Source organism: Trachurus trachurus, assembly GCF_905171665.1.
Source record: "Trachurus trachurus genome assembly, chromosome: 7".
Lineage (NCBI taxonomy): Eukaryota > Metazoa > Chordata > Actinopteri > Carangiformes > Carangidae > Trachurus > Trachurus trachurus.
In genome coordinates, this window is record NC_139901.1 from 25,399,769 (window position 1) to 25,416,054 (window position 16,286).

General features: G+C 41.3%; 2 protein-coding genes across 2 annotated transcripts in view; one reads left to right on the forward strand and one right to left on the reverse strand.

Moving 5' to 3' along the window:
* Positions 1–7,203: 7,203 nt before the first annotated feature.
* spmip11 (sperm microtubule inner protein 11) lies at positions 7,204–9,364 on the forward strand (the record flags this gene model as incomplete). The annotated part of the gene is made up of 4 exons (XM_083974644.1): positions 7,204–7,282; positions 8,863–9,015; positions 9,097–9,220; positions 9,316–9,364. 4 exons carry the CDS (start codon positions 7,204–7,206, stop codon positions 9,362–9,364), a joined length of 405 nt encoding a protein of 134 aa, XP_083830770.1.
* A 4,559-nt stretch (positions 9,365–13,923) lies between these two features.
* LOC310988799 (adenylate cyclase type 6-like) overlaps positions 13,924–16,286 on the reverse strand; it is a 47,033-nt gene continuing 44,670 nt past the window's right edge. Inside the window, exons 23-24 of the mRNA XM_083975554.1 lie at positions 16,250–16,286; positions 13,924–14,947 (exon numbers count right to left, since the gene is read on the reverse strand). The exon at positions 16,250–16,286 is cut by the window's right edge and continues 88 nt beyond it. Of these exons, the coding sequence (XP_083831680.1) occupies positions 14,819–14,947; positions 16,250–16,286 (166 nt within the window). The 3' untranslated portion in view covers positions 13,924–14,818. The remainder of the gene's footprint in view (positions 14,948–16,249) is intronic.

Sequence of the window (16,286 nt, forward strand, 5' to 3'; positions counted from 1 at the left end):
ACTTACATAATGTTTTTAGGGTCCGGGCAGCGCAGCTGACAGGACACTATTGTATTCCTAGGAATTCTTCTTCTTCTTCTTCTTCTTCTTCTTCTTTCTTTCTTTCTTCTTCCAAGGAAGTCATACTTCCCATGGGCGAAAACTCACCAAACTTTGCACAAAGGTTCAGTCCCATGCCAGATTCACTCAACTCCAAGGACATGTGCCCCCCCCTCCTAGGGGGGGCACAATAAGCGTTTAAATTTAAAAACTTTAAAAATTCCTACCAAACCAACGGTAGATGCTACAGTGTTGAAACTTCACCACAATGTAGCCTCAATACTGCTGAAACTTTTGTCCACTTAAACTTATTACAAATTATGAAGTCCATCACTCTGTTTTTTTCAATAACTGTAAAACTTTTAAAATGTATCTCCTCCCACAATTTTTGCTCAATTGACACCAAACTTGCTACAGAGCATCTCCAGACCGTCCTCCACAAAACTTGTTTCTCGGATTTTTGATTAAGCAAAAATTGAGCCTACAGTGCATGAAAACGTTTGACTGTAAACAGTACTGTAAACATATACCATCAAATTCTTGATAAATACATTTTCAATCTTCCTGAAAAAAAATGACAATATTCTGGAGTCATGGTTGATGAAGTTTGGCAAATATCAGAATTTTAACTCAAAAACTGAATTTTCTAGAACATTTTGAATTCTGCTCTCATGGGAACAACTGCAGTCAATGTGAGAGTGGAATTTATAAACATCATATTTTCTCTTATGAAGCAAAACACTTATCATTAAAAACAAATCACCAACATTTCCATGCTGTCAAGATGCAATTTATGTATTATCAGATTTTTGTTGAGATGACTGAATTATTGACATTTTGACCATTTCATCACAACAGCTGCCCGGGCACTGGCTCACCTGAGTGGATAAATGAAGCTACACAGCAGGTCTCACTACCAGCCAATTAGCTCAGTGAGTTAGGAGCTGGTTCTTGGTGTCAGAGATTGTGAGTTTGAGACCCAGCAAGGGTGATGATGATGATGATGATGATGATGATGATGATGATGGATCAAAATGTCACATGTCCTTAAGCTGATTTGCTGTCTAAATGCAATTTATGTATTAACAGATTTTTGTTTAGATAACAGAATTTCTGACTTTCTGAAATCTGCCTTGACAACAGCTGCCTGGGCACTGACTCCCTGAGTGGATAAATGAAGCTACACAGCAGGTCTCACTACCAGCCAATTAGCTCAGTGAGTTAGGAGCTGGTTCTTGGTGTCAGAGGTTGTGAGTTCGAGACCCAGCAAGGGTGATGGTGGTGATGATGACAGATCAAAATGTCAGTTGACCTCAATATGAAACACAAGACAATTGTCCTAATGGTGGCATCACAGCAAGCCTCTAAATTAAAAAAAAAAAACAAATAGCTTGGACTGGTCCATGCGCGAAGGCTCCTAACATCTTAGACTCATAGTAGATGTTTGACAAATATCATTATTTTACCTCAAAAACTGATTTTTCTTTTTACTGTGGTTTCAAATCTGCCTACACGACAGTGAATGGCTTACTCAATTTGTGAAGCCACTGTTGATCTGCCACTTGTCAATTAGCTCAGTGCGATAGACAATGGTCTTTGGTTCCCGAGGTTGTGGGTTCAATCCTTAAGGTCAACTGTCATGTCTTCCTATTCTCCTGTTTGTTGCTCAGAATTGCCTAAATTTGCCCAAAAGTAGCCCGGACCCGACCCATCGCTGCGCAGCAGCTATAATTTATTTTTGACATTTCAGACTCCAAGACAAGCAAACTACCATCGGCATATGGACTGGAGCAACTCTTAAGACATGTGAGTTAAAACATGTTAAAATTTTAAGAAGGTGATGTCTCTTTCTATATATATATTTGTCACATAACTTTCCGATAAGCCATGGTATAGATTTTTCTACTATTGCAGAAATAGAGGATGTGATTTGCTGCATGTGCTTTTCAGCTTTGAACTCTCACAGCCACCGTAGATTTACCAACTGACAGAATCTAAAAGTTATCAGTAGGTAGGAACTTAACCAAAGAAATGCAGAACTATAAGATACTTAATGTTTATGTTGCTGTGTATGAGCCCAAGCTTCAGAATGAAATTAGAGTTACTGACATGTGATCAAACAAGAAATCATCAGTGCACACGTTCCAGGAAGAAATTAATTTATGTGGCAGTGGAGTGAGTTTACAAAGTTTATTTACAAATATAATTTACAGAAATATACAAAAATATAGAGAAAACATCTGTATGAGCAGTTCAGCTGACAGAGAGAAACAGGGACATGTGCTCAGAGTGAAACTGGGAGACACAGAGACTTGTTGGTGCTGGAGAAGAGGTGGTGACATCCTGGGAAAGAAGGGAAGACATTATAATTACACATCTGAAAACAGGTCATACAGCAATCGACCGTATAGAATAGATTACTGTCATAAAAAAGGCCAACAGCGACCTGAGGAAACACACACACACACATATAGTACACACACTGTAACCAGGCAGCTGCAGATGAACATGTGCTGCTTCACTGGAGGAAACACAGTATTTAGAGAATCACCTATAGCCAATGAGGAAAAAAATGTAATGTGTAGGCTAATTAATAATTTGTGAAATACACGCCTTGTTCAGTAACACCGCTCCCTGCCTCTTCGTCTGTGCCTCTTTGCTGTTTTTGGAAACCCGACAAATCTTTAATGACAGCTAAATCAAAGAGTGGGAAGCTACAGTAGTTACAGCTGGGTGAAACCAGAGGATGGATAGGACTGCTTTCTCAATAAAGAATACACCCTCATATATGTTATCATGTGTTGAATAGGTGGACCGGTAGAGTGGAAACTTGAAAACTGTGTATAGCGCTTGTTCGGTATTATGCTGTTTGTTGACCACTCAGTGCCTAAATCACTTCAAGGATGTTTTTCCCTTTTATCAAGACCCTACTGTAATAATAACAGACTCACCTCAGGAATATGTGAATGAAAATGTGATAAAAAATTAGAACATTCACATGAAATAGCCAACGTTTTGAGAGTGTTTTACTTTTCATGCAATAACAAGAACAAACAAATATTTTTGTACACAATTAAAATCAACTAAAGAGCTTGCTCCTTCTGTCACAAATAATGTGGAGCATACTGCCAGTAGCTAAAGTATTTCAAGTGTCCCTCTGTCAATGACCTACGCCTGGCCAACAGCCTGAACGAGTTCTACTGCCGCTTTGAAAGACAATGGGACAGACCTGATATCCCCCACACCTCCGACCACCAGCCATCGATCAGCAACAGCTCCTCCACACCTGGATCACCTACACAGCCCCACACCCAAGTGCCACCCGCCCCCACACCTCTCACACCTCTCTCCATCATAGAAATCAAATCAAATCAAAGAAGGAGAGGTGAAGAGACTGTTTAAACAGCTGAACCCATGCAAAGCTGCAGGCCCAAACTCTAGCCGTTTTCTAACATCAGCGGGTCGACGCAGGTTTTTTAAATGCGGGTCGACCCGCTAACAATCGGCATTTGGCTCCTTTCCCATTGACCAAAATGAGCCGGGTCTGTCTGTCTAACCCCCGCATAAATCAGTCGCCCCGCTTTCATTCGCAGTGCGAGAAACACCGTGTCATGCCCCAGCCGCCCGCCACGGAGGACAGCGAGTCTGCCGCGGCCGCCTTATGATGGACGTCCGCGGCACAACATGTCACTTATTTTTTTTCAATCTTTTTTGGTCAGTGTTCTTTGATCTTCAAATCCCAGTCTTGAATGCAAGCAGAGTTTTGTTTTGGTAGCCTACGTGAGACGCGACTGGTGCGATGATGTGGCGTCACGTAACGCCCAATGTCATCACATAAATTAGCGGGTTGAGCCGGGTCTGGTGTTCCCACTGCAAGCCGATCAGAGCCGAGCCGATTGAAGGCGATTTTAACCCGCGTCGCTTGCCGAGTCATTTGACGCGGGTCGACGGGGGGGCATACATCAGTCCGACTGAAAAGTCCGACGGCTCATTTCTCCGACTACCCATTCTACAGTGTTAAGGTTAGGTTTAGGGTAAGGTTGAGGGTTAGGGCTACTTAAGTCGGAGAAATGGGAGGTCGGACTAATGGACGCAAAAATAAAGAAATGTATGGTCGGAGAAACGGGTAGTCAGACAGACGTCCCGGGTTGACGCGGGTCGGTGCGTTTGTGGGTTTAAACTGTTTTTTTGGCCAGTGGGAAAGGGGTATAAGTCTCCCCCTCCACCCTGAAGCACTGAGCCAATCAGCTGTCTCCGGTGTTCACACACATTTTTAACACCTCACTGGAGAACTGTCATGTGCCAGCTTGCTTCAAGGCCTCAGCCATTGTTCCAGTTCCCAAAAAGACAAGGCTCACAGGCCTTAATGACTACAGATCCGTTGCTCTGACTTCTGTGGTCAATTGGTCATGAAGACTTTTGAGTGCCTCGTCTTGACCCACCTTAAGGACATTACAGTTCACCTACAGAGCCAACAGATCTGTAGATGATGCTGTAAACATGGCCCTCCACTAGCACCTGGACTTCCCAGGATCCTACGCCAGGATACAGTTTGTGGACTTCAGCTCTGCCTTCAATACGATCATCCCAGCTCTGCTCCGTGACAAGCTCTCCCAGCTTAATGTGCCTGACTCCATGTGCAGGTGGATTACGGACTTCCTGACTGGATCCCCCCAAGGTTGCGTCCTTTCTCCTCTGCTGTTCTCCCTGTACACCAACAGCTGCACATCTGGACACCAGTCTGTCAAGCTCCTGAAATTTGCTGACACCACCCTCATCGGCCTCATCTCTGATGGGGACGAGTCGGCCTACAGCAGCGAGACGGACCCTCTGGTGTCATGGTGCAGCATGAACAACCTGGAGCTGAACGCTCTGAAGACAGTGGAGATGATAGTGGACTTCAGAAAGGACCAAGCTGCCCTCCCCCCTGTCATCCTCTGTGACTCTACAGCGACCCTAGTTGAGTCCTTCTTCCTGGGCACCACCATCTCCCAGGAGCTCCAATGGGAGCAGAACATCAGCTCCCTCACCAAGAAGCCTCAGCAGAGGATAGGCTATACTTCCTGCTGCAGCTGAAGAAGTTTCACCTCCCTGTGAAGATGCTGGTGAACTTCTACACTGCCACCACTGAATCCATCCTCACATCCTCCATGTCAGTCTGGTGTGCTGCAGCTACGGCCAGAGACAAGGCCAAACTGCAGCGTGTCATTCACTCTGCCCAGAGGGTGATCGGCTGCAGCCTCCCATCTCTTCAAGAGCTGTACATCTCCAGGACCCGGAGACCAGAGCCAGAATAGCTGCTGACCCCTCTCACCCTGGACACAAACTCTTCCAGCCCCTCCCCTCTGGCAAAAGGCTCCGGTCCATCCGGACCAGGACCTCACGCCACAAGAACAGTTTCTTCCTCTCTGCAGTCAGCCTAATGAACAATGCCCCAGTTCCCCCTAAATAACCCTAAACCTATGGATGTAATATGCTATAATGTTAATGTCATCTTTACTCACTACATCTTAGCCTTCTTAACCTTGGATGTATATATAAACCATTAAAAATGTTCCCTGTATAATGTGATTTCACAAAAGTCCTCTGCTACTTCCTGCTAACACCCCCTCGCTCCCTCATGCACCCAGTGGAATTAGCGCCAACTAGTGGTGCAAACAAATATTATCTGCAGGGCCTTTCTGCAACTGTAAAGGTGATCTAAATCATCAGTAGTGGCACACAAATTATGAAATGTGCAACATCGGAGAATGGCCATAATTGGTGTATATGGCATTTTTATGGTCAAAATAGTGAATGCATGATAAATATTGTTAAGCTACTCTTGTGCGAAGGTTATCATACCAATTAATAATCTGGACATATATAGGAATAATAAAATAGCAACAAGAATTTGCCCACCCTTTCGATTGCGATTGGTGGTCTGGCTCATGGACTACAGCATGAAATCACGCTTTACGCAATTCCTGTGTATTACTGTGTTATGTCTGTGTAATGATGCGTGTGGCTGAGCCCAAATCATTTTTTATCTTCTTCTTCCACACCAGCCATCAGTGAGATTTGAACCCCAGCTTCCCAGTCCAAAGTCAATGGCTTTATCCAAAGAGCTACCCATCTGGATGTATTAAGCCCTCAGCTCCACCATTACATTATCTTACGTCACAAAACAACACAGCTGCACAATGCAGTGTGATTACAGCAATTACTTTTCACATCTATTCATTATAAGAAAGTATAAGCGCTTCCTCTGCAAATCTTGTTGACCAAGGCAAATAAAAGATTGGGAACCAAGTCCCCATGCATGCAGCCTCCCAATCCAAAGTCAATACCATTACCTACTGAGCTATCCAGCTGAATGTGTTGTTTATCTCTGACTCTCCACACTCACTCATACAGATGATGCACACAGACAGGACAGCTCCTTCATGTCAGTGTCCAGAGAGAGTTAGATGATCACGTGTTTTGCTATGTCTGCAGCCTATGACTTCTAATTTTACAGTCATGGGTTCAATTCCCATGTAGTTGACTCTCAAAATTTCTGCAAGAAAATGTAGCCTACTTCTTTGTTATGCAGTATGACCTTTTATTGGAGGATGAAAGCACCAGTAGTAACAATACTTAAAACCAGGAGTCCTATGTGTGTGTGTTTTTGCGTGTCTGTCTGTGTTTTTTATTGTTTGTAGTGTATTATCCACCTTGTTTTTTTTGTTTTTTTTTAGAATCAGCGTTACTTTGTTTGATTTGATTATTATTAATTATTTATTTTTTATCCATGTTTTATTTATGTAGCCTAATTTTATGCCTTATGTGTGAGCTGTCTGTATGCCTATAAGCCTTCTGATGTAGGCTATTTTATTTAGCCTACTGTTTTTGGTCCACTGTGGATGCAGCTGCTCAACAATTAAAGTTAGATTGGAAGATATAGATCAACATTTTAGACTAGACTACTTCTCATTGGCACTGGTCAGGTCGTTCCACATGAAGATTGTCTTTGTCCCAGATGTTATTTTAGAGATAATCTCTGTCTTCACTACGAAGTCGCGCGGGTGTGCAGTGCAGGACTCGTTGCCATAGTGACGTCCAAACCTAAAGTTGTGATTTATTTAGGCTACACCGTGTGTGTGTCTCTGCGTCTCTCTCTGTGTCAGTCTCGTTTTTCGGACGATGGCCTTCTTCGGTCTCACTCAGCTCGGTTATCAAAACCCGATCGGTGATCAGATGATCGTCAGTCCTCACTACCACGGTAAGAAGCTGCTGCTGCTGGAGCTGCTGCTGTAAACACCGGGAGTCTCCACCGACTGTAGCCCGGTCACAGCGGACGATGAGCGGCCGCTGAGTTAACGGTTCCCCCGGTCCTGGCGGTGACTGGTGATCAGGGTTTTGTTTGCTGATGATCGACACAGGATCGATTATTGATAGGCTAATGACGCCGACGTGTAAAAGCCACCACCTCACCCAACGTTATGATTTTTGTTGTGGTTGTTTGTGTGTTTTTGTGGTGATTTTGTGTCTTTTAATGGGGCATTTGTGTGTTTTGGTTCTTCAATATGAGTTTTGTGTGGTCATTTGTGTCTATTGATAAACATTTTATGATCTTTTGCGATTGTTTTGGATCTCTATGTTCATTTTGTGTCTTTTTTAGTGGTCATCTTGTGTTTTTTTGATGGTTTAAAGAGGAACTAAACCCCCAAACCACTTTTTTCTGCTGAAAACAAATATATTTGGGTATAAGGTAGTGTTGTTGGTTGATTCTGGTCCAACTTTTGACATTTTAGTCAAAATATTTCAACTTGGTGTATTTTGTAGTAAAAATGCAGTGTGACTGCCCTCTATGGGTTGAAACACGGCTATTACAATCGAATTTTTCTATTGGCTGAGATGGAGGCAGATGACGTTTTGGAGGCAGCTTTCGTCATCGGCCACCAGCTCCCCGACCAATCAGCACCGGCTGCTGCCTGCCTCTAACGGTTGCTAGGCAGTTTAGCTGCTCTGCTGCAGCTAACGGCTGCTAACAGCTGCCTGAACGGGAATCGTTAGTGCGGCTGGCGCTAACGAGCCGTTAACGAGCTAACGAGCCGGCGGATCAGCTGTAGATGCACTGTGTCAGGGCTCCTAGTAGTGTCCACGCTACTAGTGCTGTTAGTAGCTCGTTAGTAGCTCGTTAGCGCTAGCAGAAGTGTCGATGTGTGTTTATTACTTTTTTTTCTCTTTTGTGTGATTTCGCGGGTGTGAATGGGGCGCAGGGGAGGGGGAGGGGGGATCGGAGAGTGCTCCTGAGTCCCGCCCATAATCAAGGCATTTTTTGAATTTCAAGCTTAGAGCACGTCATCCAAAACTGAGGGGTTTAGTTCCCCTTTAAGTGGGCATTTGTGTTTTTTTAAAGGTTTTGTTTTGTTTTGTTTGTCATTTGTGGCTTTTAATAATTATTTTATGATTTATAGTGGTCGTTTTGGATCTCTGTGTTCATTCCGTGGTCATTTTGCAGCCCTTGTGTCTCTTTGAAGTTGTTTTGTGTGTCCTTGTTTTGGTTTTGTGTCCTTTGTTAGAGCTGTGTGTCTTATTGTGGTTGATTTGAATCTCAGTCAATCAAGAGATACAACTGAGATCAGAGTCCATCATATACCAGGGCTTTATGTTCATATGGCTTTATGTTCATATGTCTTTTTTGTCTATTGACACCACAAGAAACTTGATATATTTACCCACATAGCCTACGTACTGCACTCTTGGGAAAATACCACTCCTCGGGTTTATACTTGAACTCTTGTATCTTTTGAAACAGCCACAGATTTATTAACGTGTCACACATCTGTTCAAATGCAGAGACTAACATCACAGGAGAACCACCTCAAGAACAACTCAAGTGTGAAGACCGACCCAGCGTTGACCTCCGGCCTCGCCCATACAGCACTGACATCCACCACGGGAGCCACGGACGATACAAAGAGATGGTCAAACGGGTTCAGACGCCCAGATGTAGGTTTGGACTTAAACATGTTGGACAAGATCTGACAAATCACAGGTGGTGAATGCCTTATGGTCTCGTCTTCTCTCCAGCTCCCAGCCAGCTGTACACAACCCCTCTGACCGACGGTCAGCGGTACGGATGGACGTTGTCCGAGAGGCCTGAAAAGTGGATGCAGGTCCAACGATTTCCCCGAAAGAACAGCGAGATGACCAAGTGGGTGGCATTTCCAAATCTAATGGTGTATCTTCATTTGTTTACATGTTTTCTAGATCTGGGTGTGTACAGTAATCCTCCTGTTGGTTTCACAGGTTTGTCAAAGAAATGACAGTGACCGCCCGTGAGTTCAGCCTTTTCTGAAGCCGTCAGTTCACTTTTGTTTTCCTTCCTCCTCACATTCACTAACAGTGTCAGTTTAAATGAGGATTTCTGAAATTAAACTGAAAGCAGATCGACTTTTAGAGATTGATTTTGTTGATTCTTTAAATATTTCTAGTCCTGTTGTTTAGGGAAGTTTTGAGGTTTAAATATGTAAAATGGGTTATGGTGAATAAAACGTTGTGTAGGTTGCTTATTGGGAGAAAAAACAAACTAACAAAAACCTGCAAAGTAAAAACTACAGTTCAAGCCAAAACAAAAGGCCATATGGGTGATACATGACAGAAGTCATCCCACCATCTCCTGAGGATTGAGATCTGCAGGTTAAAAAGTACTGAAGCAGTCATCTCTAGAAAAAGTGAGGTTGTCAGGGTCAGGTGAATGTGGACCTAAATGCAAACACAAAAAGTTGACGAGCAACAAAAAGTATTTATTTAAACAAACAAGGTAAAACAGGAAAGGGGTGTCCAAAGTCCAACAGAAGAAAAAACGACAAGTAACAACTAAAAGATCAACAGGCCTAAGCCCTGGACAAGCTTAAAGATCAAAGTACAAATGAAAATAAGAAAGTACAACACACAACAACATTTTCATTTTGGTGTTGCAAGATTTAATATTAACTAATATTAAAAAGTTTTTTTTGTTTTTTTGTTTTTTTTTTTTATCTAAGAGGCCTTAAAGGGTCAAAACTCAGGAGGCATGGTCATGTTTGCTCATGATAAATACTTACACACTTGGTATTTAAGACAAGTTTTTATTTTGATGTTACCAGATTTGATTTTAGTTAATATTACAAAAGTTATATCCAAGAGGCCTTAAACGCAGAGGAATGATAATGGTTCATTATTTTCCATCAGTGAAGACATGATTTGACTCGGGGCGTCATCGTGCAGGAAACCACAGTCAGTTCTGTGGTCGACCTGCCGTCACACAGCGACCACAAGTGTGTCTCTGCTGCACTATCTTCACACTTTTATGACAATCAGGTGCCAACAGTTCAGGAAACAGTCTTATCTACGTTCACCTTCCTGGTTGAAACAGGAATGAAGTGAGACCAGTAAGACCAGCACTGACTGAGTTTATAGTAAGTACATATTTGAGGTTCTTGGCCTCAGGTCAGAGGGAACGTTTGACTTTTAATGAATTATTTCCATCTTACAACTTTAGTAGTTTACTTACTTAGCAAATAAGTATTAAATATCTATTAAATAGTCATGAATTCACCCTTTGTCGACCTTTGGAAGCAGTATGTTTGCACTGTTTTGCACCATCACAGATTAAATATGTAATAGCTCTGAGTCTCTGCCTTTTATCTATAGATAGATTAACAAAAAATGTTTTTGCATATATGATGCAAAACATTTCCAGGATCCACAACAACTGTTGTTGAAGAATTTACACTTGTCTTTTCAATTAAAGGTCCTACACCTACAAGCCTTACATAAGAAAAATAAAACATTAGTTTATTGACAGAATATGAAGTGGCCACTGTCTCCATAAGAGACAAAACATTTTCTCAAAAATGTTTCACAAATCATTTATGGCTCTCTAGTGTGAGTTTTATTAATTATTTATTTAAAATAATAATTATAATGGTTTAATTCTGAAGTTTGGACGGTTCTAAGAACAAAGACTGTGTAAGTGTCACTTTGGGTGATTGACAGCGTTTCTCACTAGTTTAGACCACAATCATCAATCTGCTGATTAATCCAATATGTTGCTGTCTTGTACTGAACTCCAGCAGTAAATTCCTGCTTATACACTGATGCAAAAGTTGTGATGACAATAGAAAATCAATCACCTGACCTGGAAACTGTTACACTAAAGTCACTGAGAACAACTCAGAGCTGAAGGTGCATGTGTTATCCACAGGAGGCACAAATGAATAATCTATTTAGGTTGTTACTTACTGTGACTTTCCAGTAGATGGTGCAAAGTGGCACCAGTTCATCATCAGCATCAGCATCATCATCATCATCATCATCACTGCCCGTCCTGCAGCTCCTGCTCTGAAATATTGATCTTAGTCTGGTCTTTTTCTGTTTCTGTTAGAGTTTTTAACACTTTCTTCAACTCGTGGTTCACCTTCGTATGAATCATGTTCTTCTCCAGCCTGTTAATTTCACAGTAATAAAAAGCGAATTATGAAAAAGCAAGACATCTCTGTTTCATGTTTCCTACAAAAACTCTATACTTCCCTAAAGAATAATTTTGTTTGCAGCTTTCCAGTCATGAAGTTACCACACACAGAATCCTTAAACATGTTTACACATCTTGCTTTGATTGTTAAGTATTATTAAATTAACTATGCAATGTTATTTACTACACATACAAATATGAAGTTACTGTATAATTTACAGTGAGTATATGTTCCTAATAAGCCACATATTCCTAAAAGGAGTAAATATATGACCAGACAGAACAGCCATTGATTTTTTTTTATTTTTTTCTTCAAGGGGAAATGTTATTTTTCTCTTTGTCATAGTCCTCAACTCTTCTTGTCCTTCAGCTTTGCAATAAAACACTCCCCTCTCGACTCCTCCAACTCAGGGAAAAAAAATACAAATAAAACAAAAACAAATACGGAAAGATTCATCAGGCCTGAGCAAAAACACTGTTTCAGTAGTATGGGGACAACTTTCCTCCTCCTCCCTCCCCCCTCTGACTCCTGTTCCCCCAAAAAACATCCCAAGAGTTAACAATCAACACAAGTCTATGGACAGCCAATAGAAATAGAATACATACAATGCACATTTTTTTTAATAAACTCATGTCCGTTCTATAAACTCTTTGCTTATATGAATCACTCTTCATTGGTCACAGTTCAAGTGATAGTTGGTGAGCTCCCTTACATTACTGTCCTCTGGTGCAGCCACCGACGCCCCCCTCCCCCCGCCCCCCCGAGGCCACACTATGTCATTGCACAGGAGGGACCAATAGCACAAGGCTGCGTGAGCTGGCTTTGGTACAAACATGATCAACTGTTGGTTGCCATTTGTGTTGAGTGTTGGCGGAAGAGCAAAAGTCAGGGCCCGATTCTCCCAGTTACAAAAAAAAAAGAAGCCGAAGCTGGAAAAAACGCAACATCGTCGTAAAAACAACGATGAGAAAAAAGTTCACTGGAAAAAAAATAAAATAAAAAGATAAAAAGATTCTCGTCAAGCCCTTTTCCCTTTTTTCTCTCTCCACCCCAAACATCAGCAGTCCACACAGGGCAAAGCAGGCACAGCAGTTCCTGTTTAGTGTTGTTCTAGGGTTTGTTTAGTATTAACTTAAGGCAATCGAATTCAGCTAGTAGTATTTTCACTTTTCGCTGAAAGACTGAGTGTTGGGGGTGTTGGGGGGGTAATAATAAAAGCAACATGTGTGTAGGCCTACTAATTCTGCTGGTCCTCCTCATATATGGTGTTGTACCAGAGATGTCGTTTGTTATTTAGAAGTTTAATGTGTGGAGGGAAGAGGTCAATCACCTTAAAGCCCGACTGAGATTTACAATACTGCAGTAGTGGCGTTTTAAAATAAAATTTAAAAAAAAAAAGAAAAGAAAAAAGCACAGTGAATCATCTGTATGTGTGTGTATGTGTGTTGAGTGTGTGTTTACTGCTATGCTTTTGTGAGCATACACCACACGGGTTCTGCTGCAAAGGCAGCTGATGGTTATTACTTACTATACATGATCACATCGATCGCCAGCTGAAATACTGTATTTTTGTACATTAGGACTGAACAGCAGAATTCATTGGCTGCAGTTGATCAGTTGGTACCAGTGAGCTTGAGCTTTACAAACTGGCATTTTACAAGAAAAAGCGTGCTGGTCTTTGATCCTTATCATTGGAATGAAATCATCATAATAAGCATAATAATTAATCAGAATCATCATAATTATAATAATAACAACATTAAGAATATACAAATGATGAGGATACAGAAGTGATACAAAATACCCTACGTTAAAACAAACAAAAATGAAAACGAGATACCACAATCAGACATGCTTCGAAGCGGTTATGTTTGGCAAGAAAGCAGTTTTGTTGTATCATAAAAACCTCACAGTGAAAATAGTTATGCCCCTTCAGGATTACAAAGCACAGTATTCAGTCAAAATCAATATATATATATATTTTTCCCCCCCTTCATCTACTTCTTCTTCATAGAAGAATCAGGCGTGTGTGGTACCACTGCGTTGAAATCCAAGGACCGCCCCCCTCCCTCCCTCCACCCACCCGACCCCCCCGATGGCTCTGGGACAACTCTCTGATCTCTGAAGTTCCTTCATTTCCATTTGCACCAAAAAAATAAAAATAAAAATAATCATTAAAAAAAAAAAAAAAACTTCTGAAAGGGATGACGACATACTGTTACGGCTGAAACCAACTGTACACTGGCTGCTCAAGCTCTAAGGAACCAGTCTGACGCGAAATGATGATGAAGAGGATCCTAATCCTACCTGGAGCTACTTTTTTTTTTTTTTTTACTCCTCAGAGAGTAGAGATAAAAAATATAGATTTCATATATCACCTTCTAATAACATCCTTATAGTCGTCCTTAGTTTTGTCTAGAGGTTGAGGGCAATACCATAATTTAGAGTGATCAGCTCTTTGCTGCCTGAATTACAGACAAAATAAATTAACTGTACGTATTTTATGAAAATAATGAAGCAGCCTTTGCTGCCAGCAGTCGGGCAAAAAGACAAAGGGTTCAGGCCTGCTGCTGAAAAAAAACAGAGGCGGTGGTCATTGCTGACTTAAGCGAGAACATATCAAACATGTCTTGCCTTTTGCTTTTAGTAAATACTTTAGTCTTTGGTCAATATATTCCTCCTCAGTTTATACATATATTCATACACACACAAATATGCATGTACATACACACTTATAAACGTGTAATAAACTGGATATTTGTGCACGTATGTATTCACACTTTATCATAAAGGACCTTTTGCACAAAACATCGAGTTTGAAATAAATAATTAATCCAGAAACAAAATATGAGTACCTGTTCATAATTCATGTGAAAAAATACAGAAACAAAAAAACAAAACAAAACAAACCAAAACACAAAGTAAAATAAAAAGTAGCCTTATGTACAGCGTTAATCTTCTTTTGACACAGGCTAAAAGGCGTTGTTTTTAAATAAACAGACTTTGCATCTTTCAAGAAGCCTGAGAGAGAGGCTAGACATGAGAAAAACACTTGTCCTTCAACATGTATGTGGCCAAAATGGCTGTCAAACGAGAACATTTTCCTCTCATCCAAGAACACTTTCCTTTTGAAGTCTTAATAAGTTTGTTTGTTTTTTTTCCTCTTTGCTTGGGATTCAAGTGATGGCGTCTCTAGTGTTTAGCCATTGGCTCACACTGTGAGTCCTCGCTCAGTGGTGCCGTGTCCGTGTCCGCTGGGCTGTTCGTCCCAGCGTCTGCTGCTGCTGCCACGGCTGCTAACTGTTAGGCGGCCCATCGTTCAGGAAGTAGGTCGTCATTTCCCCTTTACCTTTGACTTTGACGACCCCACGACACTCCAGCACGTACCCTTTGTTTGCAAGCACCTGGTAGAGATCTGTGGTGACCTGTGAGTGGGATAGAGGGAGGCAGAGTCACTGAGGGATGGACGCATCGATCGACCCGCACGCTGTTCATTATTTCTCATTTTTATCATCCTTACAGGTGGGAGGCTGCTCATTTCACTTCTTATGAGGCTACAGATAAATAAAGTGACCTTTTTTCCAGGGTTGTCAAAAAATATTTAAAGCTGTACTACTTTAAGTTATTTCTCACATATCCAAGTGAGGAGAAGTTTGAGTGATGCTGCTGGAGGTTGTTAACGTGATGATTTCATAGGATATCAGGATCAGCTGAGACAACGGCATTGTGGGGGATGTAGTTGAAGGGCAGGGTGGATCTTAACACTAACTTCATATCCAAAATTATCTTTTTATTAAAGGAGAACCATGCATGTCCTGTTTGTTGGTCACTTTTCCGCTGTTTTGCTAACCCTCCTCCCGACCATGTGCATTTGTTTTCAACGAAGCCGGCGAGAAAGCGATTCATGGAGCAGAACATAACGTTATTTATCATATACGCGTAATGTGGTGTAACATCAAAATGCGTATTGTTTTATTTTGAAATGACATTAAATATATGCTAGACCTGAGTTTGCTAGTTTTTTGGTGTGCATAGAAAAAAGAGAGCAATCCCTCTACATCCAGTATCACTTCTCTTCGTGTGGCATTGGCAGTAAGTACATTTGTTTATAGTCATAATGTTTATTTTGTAATATGAATATTGAAGGAATTTGATTTGTGGTAACGTTATTATATAGTATTTTACGTAACATGTACAGTTGTTAGAATAAGTTATCATCCTTATCATGTATAACTATATACTTATATACTATATACTTTATTGTTTCAGTTTTCACTTTTTCTTCATTAAAAATCCTGCCAATCATAACACACGACTGTTCCTTGGAGGTATAGTGCGGAAAGGTTTAGCTTGCTGTTAAATTTGATATCAACATCGAAGGAGAACAGTACACGTAACGATGTGTATATTTGTGTAGTTTTATCTGTCATAAATAAGAGATTACGGGTTATGGAGTGCGTTTTTATGTCCTGGTTCCTTCGAGACGAGAGCTGGGACATTAGGTCGGCTGCAGTGACCTTGCAAGGTTGGTTTTCAGCCAAAAGACGCTACGTTGAAGGCAGAGAGCCTCCATTCTCCCCGTAACAAGTCACAAGTCATTTATTAAGCCATCGCAATCACTCCAAAGCTGTTTAATGAAGGTTAAATAAATGTAGCATAGTTAAGGTAAAAAATCTTGCATAGTTCCTCTTTAACTTTCAGTATCCTGGTTGACTCTGTGACCTCACCTGTATGCAGTCAGGTACACCTGTGCTGTCCATGCGA